At 41.0% G+C, this 14,091-nt stretch overlaps 1 protein-coding gene across 2 annotated transcripts in view; it reads right to left on the reverse strand.

Moving 5' to 3' along the window:
• ythdf1 (YTH N6-methyladenosine RNA binding protein F1) overlaps positions 1–13,501 on the reverse strand; it is a 35,960-nt gene extending 22,459 nt beyond the window's left edge. For both annotated transcript variants that reach the window (XM_070896148.1, XM_070896149.1), the window contains exons 1-3: positions 13,290–13,501; positions 13,040–13,064; positions 12,330–12,409 (exon numbers count right to left, since the gene is read on the reverse strand). In XM_070896148.1, coding sequence (XP_070752249.1) covers positions 12,330–12,409; positions 13,040–13,064; positions 13,290–13,316 — 132 coding nt within the window. In that variant the 5' untranslated portion in view covers positions 13,317–13,501. The remainder of the gene's footprint in view (positions 1–12,329; positions 12,410–13,039; positions 13,065–13,289) is intronic.
• Positions 13,502–14,091: the final 590 nt, after the last annotated feature.

Consider the following 14,091-nt stretch of genomic DNA (forward strand, 5'->3'; position numbering starts at 1 on the left):
GGTTTTGTTGGGATGGTGGCGGGTAGCATGCTGCGGGATGGAATCAAGGACAGAGGTATGGACCATTTTCCATACCTCGGGGGCCTACCATCAGCAAGGGCAGACATCGATGATGAGGCCCAACACTGCCTCCAGTGTGCCAGCGCAGCCTTCAGTCACCTGAGGAATAGAGCTGTTTGAAGACCAGGATCTCAAATCTGGCACCAAGCTTATGGTCTACAGTGATACCCGCCCTCCTATATGGCTCAGAGTCGTGGACCATATACAGTAGACACCTCAAAGCACTGGAGAAGTATCACCAGTGCTGCCTCCGCAAGATCCTGCAAATCCACTGGGAGGATAGACGCAACAATGTTAGTGTTCTCGCTCTGGCCAACATCCCCACATTGTCCGCATGCCCGACACGAAACTCCCAAAGCAAGCGCTCTACTCTGAACTCCTACGTGGCAAGCGAGCCCCAGGTGGGCAGAGGAAACTTTTCAAGGACACCCTCAAAGCCTCCTTGATAAAGTGCAACATCCCCACTGGCACCTGGGAATCCCTGGCCCAAGACCAATCTAAGTGGAGGAAGAGCATGCAGAAATCAAGCGCAGACAGCGGAAGGAGTGTGCGGCAAACCAGACTCCCTATCCACCCCTTCCCTCAACCGCTGTCTGTCCCACCTGTGACAGAGACTATAATTCATGTATTGGACTATACAGTCACCCGAGAACTCACTTTTAGAATGGAAGCAAGTCTTCCTCAATTTCGAGGGACTGCCTATGATGTAATCCATGGGCTTCAACTTTGCTGGCAAGCCTATTATGTGGCACTTTATCAAACGCCTTTGTCCATGTACACCACATCAACGGCATTGCACTCATCAACCCTCTATGGTACCTCATAAAAAAAACGTCATTCTGTATAAAAATTTTAAACTGCACCCTAACTAAATAATTAGATTTTCTGCGGTGTGTAAACAAGTCTCCTTATGTACACTGAAATTTAATCAGCTATTTCTTCCAGTTACATAAATGGGGATGTGGTTTATTTAGGGTTCAGTTTTGGGGAGGGGGCGACTACAACCAGTAAACCTTCAAGATAAAATAAGAGTTCAGTGAAAGTTTCACAAGATAATAATTCATAATTAAAAAGCAAAAGACCAGTCAAGATTTGCCATCTATACAATTACAAGCTGTAGCAAACCAAGCCAGCACAGCACCACTCCTGATAAACAGGAATGAATCAGTGGTGATTGAGCCGTAAGACTAGCTCAGAGCTTCCATTTCCAGAAAAAAAATTCCCTAAATTTCCTCAGACAGACAGACAAAATACTAAGTATTCTTTCTCCCCGCCCTCGAGTTTTATTTTTCTTTAACATGCAGTATTTAATGGTGCCTTAACAGTGCTACACTGTAGTGGCAGTCCTAATATTAGCAACACGCTGTAAGCTAAATCATTCAGTGCCACTGCACGGAGCTCATGTGTAAATGTGGTTTTCCCCAACTCTTCAGGAGATAGCTGCAACAGACACTACTTTTCTGGCTGAGTGCTCAGACCACCCTACAGGTCTTCAACGCAGATTCCCAAATGCTGACCAGTACTGACCTTCTCCTACAATCAAGCAATGTCCGAAAAATAAAGATGAAGCTGCGAATAAATTATTTTCAAACAACTACATGTATGCAGTTGTTTATCTGTTGCTGTCAGCAATGTAGAATCTACCCCCCCCCAGTAAAACAGGACCAATTTAATTGCACGAGGAACTAAAGTACATTACACTGCAGCAGAAAAACAACATTATTTAAGCTATTGCAAAGAAACAAAACATTTTCTACCAACGCAAAACTCTGACTGACTAACATAAAAGCTCGAACTTGGGTTTAATTAATTATCAGCTTCAGCACCTACACAAGAATATGGGGTTTGAATGTTTCAACATATCCAAACTGGTTGAAATATAAACTACATTGAATAACTTCTTTGCTAGTGCAGTACTCAGTAAGAATTTCAAAATTGCTTTCGATGCTGTTTGCATTTTTCTTAAATGGAACAGAGAATGCACCAAAGTCTTTCTTCATATATATTCAGGGTAAGCCACCTATAATGTCTTATAACATTGAGCTTGGCCACAAAATGCAATCGCAGCTACAAATGACTTGTCCAGTTGGGTAAGCATCACTAATATACCAGTCGTCTTGTGCCCTGGTCAATTGAGCACCAGTTTTTCCAAACCCTGTTTGTAACTATCAGAATTATAGAAGTGAACTAATATTACCAACAAGCGGTAGGATTTCTAAAGAAGAGTTATACCCCAAAATTTATCCCATCTCTTTCAGACACTAATCTACATGTTGTGTACTTCTTTGATTTCTATTCCAGATTACATTAAGTTGTACACATACTACTTTCTTACTGGGACAGATAACAAAAGGAAAGAATGGGGTGGAAGGAGGAGGAGAAAAATAAATTCGATACATTCACAAGTTTTAAATCAACATAACAAGTCTGCACCTACTCTAAGATACTGCAATGTTTTAAACTTCTATTTGGAGAGTTTTACAATCTCACAGCAGCTGTCATAAACAGCACAACTGCTACTCAGTAAACATACAAGAGAAACTATGTAGTAATGCAATCAAGGCATTTAATAACCCAACATTAATCATGATAGCTATATTTTCTCAAATATCAATATTGAGAGAGTCCAGTTAAGAACCCTTAGCAAAATAAATCTTTCATAAGTCACCATATTTAGACTCAATAATCAATGATTTCAGATCTACATCTCATACCTGAAAATGTATCAGTAGTTTAATCAGTGTCCCAACTTTCTACCTCTCATAATGTAATCACTAGAATGGTAAAATTACTCTCACACACAAAGAAAATACCAGGTCAACAATTTTTTTTTATAAAGTTAAATGAAAACTTGGGGAGAATAGGCAGTTAATGAGCTGGGGTTCAGTTTAGATCAATACATCACTCCTGGCTTTTGTGGTTTCGGCAGCAATCTATTTATACCCCTTGATGTATTACAACCTCAATGTGTTAAGTCTTTATATTATAACCTGTTAATCTAGTTTGCAATAGCAGTATTAGTTGAGTTCTTACCCTCTTCCAATTAAAATCAAAGTAACCATTAAATCTTAAAGACAAGACCTAAAATCCATGGTAATTAGTAAATTGACAATAAGAATGCACAAAGAATTCAGTGGGAGGTTCGATTGGCCAACACCATTATTTATCACATTTTACATTACAAGTTTTGCCTTTAAATATCAGGTTATGCACCATGAGGATTATGTCATGCAGCAATGGTTTCACATAGTGGGCACAGCTACAATTGCTTGCGTTAGCCACAGATATTTTAAGTTGCATCAATGGTGCTGTGACCAATTTCAGTGGTACACTTTCTTAAATTATCATGGCATGCGACATGGATACCAACTGAATGCTACTTTCATTCTGCTCTCTCATGGGTAAAATGGATGACAGGCTCTTTAGAAATCCAAGACACAAACACTGAGGATAGCCAGGCCACTGCAGTGTTGAGGCATCTCAAACCAGCTAAAAGCCAACTGACCTGAGCAAACAATTCTACTGAAAACAATTAATTATGTTTAAAGTTTCATAGAATCATAATTTGAGAGAGGAAAGGTTAACTATTTGAACTTAGAAGGAGGAAAGGAAGGAATTCATTCTTGGGATGTGGGCATCTCTGGCAAGGTCAGCATTTATTGCCCATCCCTTGCTCGAGAAGGTGGTGGTGGGCCTTACATAAGAAATAGGAGCAGGATTGGGCCATTTGACCCCACGAGCCTGCTCCATCATTCAATAAGATTATGGCTGATCTGATCTTGGCCTCGACTCCACTTCCCTGCCCGCTCCGCATAACCCTCGACTCCCTTTTCGTTCAGCTTTCGGCCTTCTTTTTGAACTGCTGCCATCCATGGTGCTCACGCAATACAAGAGTTCCAGGATTTTATCCCAGTGACTACGAAGGACCAGCAATTAATATCTAACGCGTGATGGTGTGTGACTTAGAGGGGAACTTGGAGACGACAGTGTCCCTATGCATCTTCTGCCCTTGCCTTCTAGGTGGCGAAGATCACGGGTTTGCGAGGTGCTGCCGATGAAGACATGGCGATTTGCTGCATTGCATTCTGTATGTAGTGGAGTGGGTGAATATTTAGACTAGTGGATGAAATGTTGATCAAGAGGACTACTTTATCCTGGATGGTGCTGAGCGTCTCAAGTGTGTTTGCAGCTGCACCCATCAAGACAAGTGGAGAGTATTCAATCATAATCCTGACAGGTGGTTTAAAGGCTTTAGGGAGTCAGGTCAACCACTCATCGCATCTGCTCTAATAGCCATGGCATTTATGTGACTGAAACAGTTGAGTTTCTGGTCAATGTTGATGGTGATGTACTTGGTGATGCTCATGCCATTGAATTCAAGGAGAATTGGGTTAGGCTCTCTCTTGTTGGAGATGGTCATTGCCTGCCACTTGTGTGGCACAAATGCTACTTGCCACATATCAGCCCAAGGCTAAATGTTGCTCATGTCTTGCTACATGCAGGTATGGACTGCTTCATTATCTAAGGAATTGAGAAGGGAACTCAACATTGTACAATCATCAGCGAACATCTTTATGGAGGGAAGAGGTCACTGATAAAGCAGCTGAATATAGTTAGGCTTAACAGGATCTTCAGCACAAACATAAAACAGCCAGTTTCTGTTTTATGATCACAATTCTTTTACAAACACATTTTGTTACAAATTTAATTTCTTGAATTAAATATTAATCCCATTGATAACGACTACATATGCCCAAAATGTGCAATTAACTATTTTCAAAATATTTAAATTACTACAAACAAACTTCAGAGTTCCACATTTAATACGATCATGGCTGATCCGATCATGGACTCAGGTCCATTTCCCTGCCCGCTCTCCATAATCCCTTATCGTTTAAGAAACTGAATAAATTTAAGACAGAAATAGACAATGTCCCAGCTTCCACAGCTCTCTGAGGCAGCGAATTCCACAGATCCACAACCCTCAGAGAAGAAATTTCTCCTCATCTCAGTTTTAAATGGACGGCCCCTTATTCTAAGATTATGCCCCCTAGTTCTAGTCTCCCCTATCAGTGGAAACATCCTCTCTGCACCAACCCGTCAAGTCCCCTCATAATCTTATACGTTTCGATAAGATCACCCCATTCTTCTGAATTCCAATGAATAAAGGCCCAACCTACTCAACCTTTCCTCATAAGTCAACCCCCTCATCTCCGGAATCAATCTGGTGAACCTCCTCTGAACTGCCTCCAAAGCAAGTATATCATTGAAGGTTGGCATGCAGGTACAGCAGGCGGTTAAGAAAGCAAATGGCATGTTGGCCTTCATAGCGAGGGGATTTGAGTACAGGGGCAGGGAGGTGTTGCTACAGTTGTACAGGGCCTTGGTGAGGCCACACCTGGAGTATTGTGTACAGTTTTGGTCTCCTAACTTGAGGAAGGACATTCTTGCTGTTGAGGGAGTGCAGCCAAGGTTCACCAGACTGATTCCCTGGATGGTACGACTGACCTATCAAGAAAGACTGGATCAACTGGGCTTGTATTCACTAGAGTTCAGAAGAATGAGAGGGGACCTCATAGAAACGTTTAAAATTCTGACGGGTTTAAGACAGCTTAGATGCAGGAAGAATGTTCCCAATGTTGGGGAAGTCTAGAACCAGGGGTCACAGTCTAAGGATAAGGGGTAAGCCATTTAGGACCGAGATGGGGAGAAACTTCTTCACCCAGAGAGTGGTGAACCTGTGGAATTCTCTACCACAGAAAGTAGTTGAGGCCAATTCACTAAATATATTCAAAAGGGAGTTAGATGAAGTCCTTACTACTAGCGGGATCAAGGGGTATGGCGAGAAAGCAGGAAGGGGTTACTGAGTTCAGCCATGAACTCATTGAATGGCGGTGCAGGCTAGAAGGGCCGAATGGCCTACTCCTGCACCTATTTTCTATGTTTCTATCCTTTCGTAAATATGGAAACCAAAACTGTGTGCAGTATTCCAGGTGTGGCCTCACCAAAACCCTGTACAACTGCAGCAAGACTTCCCTGCTTTTATACTCCATACCCTTTGCAATAAAGGCCAAGATTCCATTGGCCTTCCTGATCACTTGCTGTACCTGCATATTAACCTTTTGTGTTTCATGCACAAGTCCCCCAGGTCCCACTGTACTGCAGCACTTTGCAAGCTTTCTCCATTTAAATAATAACTTGCTCTTTGATTTTTTTTTTCTGTCAAAGTGCATGACCTCACACTTTCCAACATTATACTCCATCTGCCAAATTTTTGCCCACTCACTTAGCCTGTCTATGTCTTTTTGCCGATTGTGTGTGTCCTCTTCACACATTGCTTTTCCTTCCATCTTTGTATAGTCAGCAAACTTGGCTACGTTACCTTCCTCCAAGTCATTAATATAGATTGTAAATAGTTGGGGTGCCAGCACTGATCGCTGCGGAACCCCACTGGTTACTGATTGCCAACCCGAGAATGAATCATTTATCCCTGCTCTCTGTTTTCTGTTCGTTAGCCAATCTTCCAACCATGCTAATATATTACCCCCAACCCCATGAACTGTTATCTTGTGCAGTAACCTTTTATGTGGCACCTTGTCAAATGCCTTCTGGAAGTCCAAATATACCATATCCACTGGTTCCCCTTTATCCATCCTGTTCGTTACATCCTCAAAGAATTCTAGCAAATTTGTCAAACATGACTTCCCCTTCATAAATCCATGCTGACTGCCTGACTGAAGTTAGCTTTTCCAAATGTCCTGCTACTGGTTCTTTAATAATGGACTCCAACATCTTCCCAACCACAAATGTTAGGCTAACTGGTCTATAGTTTCCTGCTTTTTGTCTGTCTCCTTTTTTAAATAGGGGCGTTACATTTGCAATTTTCCAATCTGCTGGGACCTCCCCAGAATCCAGGGAATTTTGGTAAATTACAACCAATGCATCCACTATCCCTGCCGCTACTTCTCTTAAGACCCTAGGATGCAAGCCATCAGGTCCAGGGGATTTAGTCGCCTTTAGTCCCATTATCTTACTGAGTACCACCTCCTTAGTGATTGTGATTGCGTTAAGTTCCTCCCCCCTATAGCCCCTTGACTATCCACTGTTGGAATATTGTTAGTGTCCTCTACCGTAAAGACTGATACAAAATATTTGTTCAGAGTTTCTGCCATCTCCATGTTCCCCATTACTAATTCCCCGGTCTCGTCCTCCAAGGGACCAACATATACTGGACACGAAAAAATTTTCAGGTTTAATTCATCGGTCCTTTCGAGAAGCGATCATGGTTGAACAATATTCTAATGTGCTGCTATATTTTACAGCATAATTTTACAAAGGTTACAACTCAATTATTTGAACTAATAAAGGTGTTGACTTACCCCACCATTTTAGGAAAATGTTTTTAAAATGGTTATTACTGTAAAGTTTTTTTTTTACCATTGTGGGTTGAATTTTAATAATTTTTTTTTAATGCTATTCATACCCCACAGTAAACAGGAAACAGACACTCAAGCAACATAATCAAAATGTAATGGCAGTCTGTTCATTGTTCTATTAACAGAATTAGAATACTGGGCTGAAAAAGGCAATTCAGACAGAGTATGCATGATGCAATTCAGTTTCTTTTTAAAAATTAAAACATTTATATTAAAATGTGAATACTACAATAACGTATTTTAATGATTGTGACTAACCAGAACATCCTTTCAACAAGTATGATAGATTAACACTTTTTTGTTGAGTCAGATTATTCTAATATTGCTGTCACAGTTGATCAGATTACTACAATGATATAAAAAAAAACACCACTTGTGTAAAGGTCTAAGTGAGGCAAGCTAAAGGAAATGATCAGATGCCACAATTTTTGGTGTCTCAACATATATTGAGTCTTCACGGAATGAACATAAATCTTCTATAATGTGTTGAAAGCTGCAAACTATGAACTAGTTGAAAATATTTACCACTTGTTGTCAACTTTGACATCTACTTTTTTTGGTACACTTTTCTATATACCAGACAATGGGATTTTCATTGAAGTTACACCCCACATTTAATTGTTTTTTAAATGAAGAGTGACAGTGTATGTTTCCTTTCAAAACATGAGAAAAATGGAAGTTGTGGTCAGTTTGAATGATGCAGTCAGTTCAAATGGCAATAACTAGGTGTAATACACCTCTATTTAGAGATCAAAGATTTTTCCTAGTTACATAAAAGAAAACACAGGAATCGTCACTTATTTCAAGTAGTTTTCAGCAGCGTTCAAGCAAAGAAAAGAAATAGAATTATACAGAATGTACAACACAGAAGCAGGTCATTCGGCCCAATTCGTCCATGCTCCACACGAACCTCCTCCCACCCTTCTTCATCTAACCCCATCAACATAACCTTCTATTCTTTTCTCCCTCAAGTGTTTATCTAGCTTCCCCTTAAATGCATCTTTGCTATTCACCTCAACTCAACTACTTCTTATTCCACATTCTAAAGAAGTTTCTCCTGAATTCCCTATTGGATTTATTAGTGACTATCTTACATTTATGCCCCTTGTTTTGGTCTACTCCACAAGTAGAAACATTTTCTCTACGTCTACCCTATCAAACCCTTTCATAATCTTAAAGACCTAGATCAGCCTTCAGCCATCTCCTTTCTAAAGTAAAGAGTCCCAGCTTGTTCAATATTTCCTGATAGGTATAACCTCTCAGCACTGATATCATCCTTGCAAATCTTGTTTGCACCTTCTCCAGTGCCTCGATATCCTTTTTTAAGATCACCAGAACGGTGCACAGTACTCCAACTGTGGTCTCATCAAGGTTCTATACAAATTTAACACAACTTCTCTGCTTTTCAATTATATCCCTCTAGAAATTAACCCCAGTGCTTGGTTTTCTTTTTAAAATGGCCTTATTAACCTGCATCAGTACTTTTAATAATTTGTGTATCTGTACCCCATGATCCCTTTAGATTCTCTACCTCATTTAGACTTGTATTTTCTAAGGAGTATGTGGCCTCTTTATTCTTCTTACCAAAATGCACCAGAGACATTAAAGAAGGAATCTTTTACTCGTTTGAGGGCTATATTTAAACAGAAAGATTTTAAATTCAGAATTATTAAACAGTCCTAAAACAGCAAGTTTAATTATTTTGCTCTAATATTCAGCAGTTGAATGTTTTAAAATTATTTCTGCATTTATATGGTAAACAACCAATTATGTATTTTGAATATTAAGTAAATTCAATGCTTGGTTAACTGTTGTACAACTTTCAGTTAACTTTGGCAACATTTAGAATAAGTTAACATGAAAAACTTTTTAAGACATTAAGAAAAAATTAAGCCATGTATTGTATCTAATAATGCGAGTGATTTGAGCTAAGCAACAAAAAGTACTTTAGACATCAACTCAAATGGAACATTTATTACATTCCTTTGAGTACAGTGAATTTAACTGCAACCTATTTCTTAAAACATTCCATTATAACTAAATACAAATGTGAACAACTGAATCCAAACACTCTCATCAAATTAAAAATAGTACAAAAAAGGTTTACTGCAGACAGCAGCTCCCCCAATGGCGCAGCAAATCATCAGTTGAGTCATATGAATCAGGTAGGTCCCCATTTGATATTTAATCTATGCGGAGTTCGCTGATCGTAGCCAATGTGATGGCAGGGGCACTGTAATTGGCCTCAGTGCAATAGGGAGGGGAAAATCTCCCAATTCCGATGGCTATCAAATGACACCTGCTGGAAGTGCATGCATGAGGATGTTGGATGAGGACAGGATTAAGATTCCCCTGGGCCAAGTAGCCTGTCAAAAGTCAAGGCTCAAACATGAATGCTGGCTACTTGGGTGAAGTACTTGGAGAAAAAAGACGTGCAACTATATAGCGCCTTTCACAACCACCAGACGTCTCAAAGCACTTTACAGTCAATGAAGTATTTTTGGTGTGTAGTCATTATTGTATACTTATAGTTGTATACACTATACCTTTGTGAGAGCAGGGAAGGGGAGAAAATAAAAGCAGAGTGAATTCAAGATTTTTCTGTGAACAGGTGTATGCAACTTATTGGCGAGACAGAAACAGGGTGGTTATTACTGATATTTCTGATTAGGTGCCCTCTAAACAGTCACTGAAATTTAATAGAGGGTGTACTGAAAGGCCATTTTCAGGTCATCAATTGTGTGTACACCCAGTGATTGATACCCATGCTAGAAACAGCATACTCTTGCATAGTAAGTCACTTCAGTAGACCGCAAGCTTCCATTACAAGTACACACAGCGCAGAGATCAACAATATTCAATTAGTCACAAAGAAAAATGATCAACGGTATCAGATCTTTTTGCTCACTTATTAAGGTTAATAATAGCACAAATGTAAATGGCTGCATGTCGTAATAAAGAGAAACCATACTAGTTCATCATAATTACAGCACATAACTACTTTGAATATTGACTAGTTGGCTTATAAAAGGTCAGATTGTAACAGGAATTAATACCAGCTCATCAGCCAATGAACTATTTCACCCATTAGTGATTCCTCTTTCAGACATTAAACCTGCATTTTTTTTTTTACATTGCAAAAAATGCCACATGAAAATGCTCCCAATATAGAATCTAGGGAATGAATCCTAAGTAATTCCACAGAAGTTTGATTATCTTGACCCACAAACATACAGCTGATCAGGTGAGCTTCTTTCAAAATGAGTGTGAAACTGTGTATGGCAGCATGAAAAAATATGGATATTTGTTACAATGCTGTTACAAATGTAGCTAGCTCTCAATTTGATCCGTCACATCAATATTAATTAATAGTATTACTTTTCAATAATAATTAAGAAAAATTCAAGTGTGCAGTTCCTCGCAGAACTTTTGGTCTGAAAGATTGTTTTGTTTTTATATTAAAAAAAAGGATCTACTGTATACCAAATAATCTACCTGGTTTCAAATAACATCGGCCGCAATATCTCATGTGGCTTGGTGTCAAATGTTGTTTCATAATGCTCCTGTGAAGCGCCTTAGGATATTTTACTACGTTAAAGGCGCTGTATAAATACAAGTTGTTGTTCCCTAGCCACCGACTCCTTCCCTCTCCCCAACTTCTGTCTGAGGCTGAACCACACTGTTCGCAATCTTGGTGTCATATTTGACCCTGAAATGAGCTTTTGACCACACATCCGCAGCATAACTAAGGCCGCCTATTTCCACCTCCATAACATCACCCATCTCTGCCCTTGCCTCAGCTCATCCGCTGATGAAGCCCTCATCCATTCCTTTGTTACCTCTAGAATTGACTATTCCAACGCAGTCCTGACTGGCATCCCATATTCTAGCCTACGTAAACTAGATGTGATCCAAAACTCGGCTGCCTGTGTACTAACTCACAGCGTCCCCCTCACTCGCTGACCTACATTGGCTTCTGGTTAAGCAACATTTTCAAAATTCTCATCCTTATTTATTTTCAAATCCTTCCATGCCCACGCCCCTCCCTACCTCTGTAATCTCTTCCAGCCCTACAATATCTGCGCTCCTCTAATTCTGCCCTCCTGGGCATCCCTGATTTTAATCGCTCAAGCACTGGTGACTTTGCCTTCTGTTGCCTAGGCCCCAAGCTCTGGAACTCCCTGCCTAAACCTCTCCACCTCTCTTTCCTCCTTCCACACTCTCCTTAAAACATAACTCTTTGACCAAGCTTTTGGCCACCTGTGCTAATTCCTACTTATGCAGCTCACTGTCCGGCATAACACTCCTGCGAAGAGCCTTGGAACGTTTCACTACGTTAAAGATGCTATATAAATACAAGTTATTATTACTATTGTTTTAAATTGTATTTCCCATTTCTAGGAAATTTTTATTATACATGAAATATGTGGCAGAATTTGTATTATAATCAATAAGTGTTAAAAATGTACTTAACATTTATAATAGCACTGTGGATCTGCTGACCTTATGTGCCAACATTACACATCTCCAAATAAGTAAGCTTTAAAAAGGTCTATCCTACTAACGTCACTACTGTAAATATTATCTTTCCAGATCTACTGTAACAAGACCCTTAAACGCCCCATAACAGCATTGTTTTGTTCCTTAGAGTGAATCTACACCTTTACAAAGTACAATGTGTACTGATTGTATCATTTGTTAAACTGTATCAGCTTATCTTCCAAAAAAAATAAAACATTATATATTTATGGCCTTCCCACTTATTATAGTTGGAGTTGGCAGATTATGTTGTGCCCATCAGAGATCTAAAGATAAAATATTTATTTGGCTCACCTGGTTAGACTGGCTACTTAGGTATGGCTCAAAATCATTGTCGTGCACTGTATCCTTTTGATGCAGCGAACCATTTTGCACTGCAAAACAAAACACCCTAGTAAACGTTCATATAATCTGCACAAATTTGCTAAATAATGCAATTATTTTAAAAATCTACAAATGTTGGAAACTTAAAGCAACCCCCCCCCCCCCCAGAAAACTACAAGCATACAAGTCAGTTGACATCTGTAAAGAGAAAAATAAGTTTACATTTCGGGTTACCAGTGCATTTCCAGCTTTTTCGGTTTTCAAAAGTTGCATTGTTGTTAAATAAGGGGGGTGGGGGGAGACTCGTATTTATACAAACGTCTGTAAATAAACTCGCCTCACACAATTGCTCTTCTGGACAAAAGGAGGTAACTGCAAAGCAGAAGCATATGACGTCTCCTTAGTACAAATCATCCTAACCCGGGAGGAGGCCGATCCCACGATCCGAGGGGAAACTTGGCCTTAACTCCCAACTTTAGCGAGCATTTCCGCCACATTTACTCCCAACGTTGCCGCGACCCCAAGATTGCAAAGAGACGGGGAGGCGACAGGGGTAAATAAAGAGGCGGTTATCTCCTGACTGGCACCCAGGAGATAAAATAAAAGCCACTTGTGGCAACTTTAGGCGTTATTTTAAAACCATCTGCAACAGCCCCGGGCCTCCCGGGCCAGCACCTTACCTTTATTCTCTTGTCCTTTCGCTCTCTGTTTCAGGGCCACCAGGCGGACGCACAGCAGCAGCAAACGGGAAGCAAAAAAAAGAGAAAAGTGTTAATGCAGATTTGCCAGAAGGAACCAGGGCCTCGGTCAATGGAACAACAAAACCCCGCGATTGTCCCCCGGTGAAGCAGCCGGCGGAGGGAGTGAGAGGAGAAGCCGAGGGGGGGGGACGGGACAACAAAGAATCGGCCGCTTCCCGGCCCTGCCTACCTGAGGGTCAACGCTTGTGGCAGACATACTTCATTAATCGCCACTTGCACCCGGTTCGGCTGCAGACTCGGTCTCCGAAGGGGGTTGTCGGGGTGCTGGAGCTCGGGGCAGGCGAGTGGCTGAGAGGCTGCGGTTTCTTCACCCCCCCTCTCAACTTGGCTGCTCGTCCGGATTTCTCAGACGTTTAACCCAATGGCGACCATACTCAGGATCCGATGACGTACTACGCATTCGGCGCAGTGACGCGTGGGGGGGAAGGAGGAGTCCGCCACAACTGATGACGCAGTGCACAGGCCAAGCCAGGCGACCAAATGGCGGCGAAGGTAGCTTCCAGCGGCCGGGTTCCCCCCCCCCCCCCCCCCCCGCCTTCTCTCACGCTGCAGTGGAAGGACAGCATTGGAGTTAGTACTGCTAACATCTCCCAGCTCTATCACGGAGACTGCTGGCATGAGAATGGTCGCAGGCCTTTTTGATCACGCGGAGTTCTGCTTCTCTTTTAAGAGTGAGTCGCATGTAAAATGTTAAACGTTTTAAACCTAGAATCTACTATGGCGGAGCTTGCAATAAGTGCCAGTACATGCTGTTTTATAAGGACAATAACATTATACCAAGTAATGACTATTGTATCTTGGGTCATAGTTGTGAAAAACCTGATCTGAACCTCTACCGCCACACGTTCTAATAGCTGTAAATAAGCACATATTGAGGTCAACTGGAAATGTACTATAAGAACATAAGAAATAGGAGCAGGAGTAGGCCATTTGGTCCCTCGAGCCTGCTCCGCCATTCAATAAGATCATGA

Source organism: Pristiophorus japonicus, chromosome 12 (assembly GCF_044704955.1).
Source record: "Pristiophorus japonicus isolate sPriJap1 chromosome 12, sPriJap1.hap1, whole genome shotgun sequence".
NCBI lineage: Eukaryota > Metazoa > Chordata > Chondrichthyes > Pristiophoridae > Pristiophorus > Pristiophorus japonicus.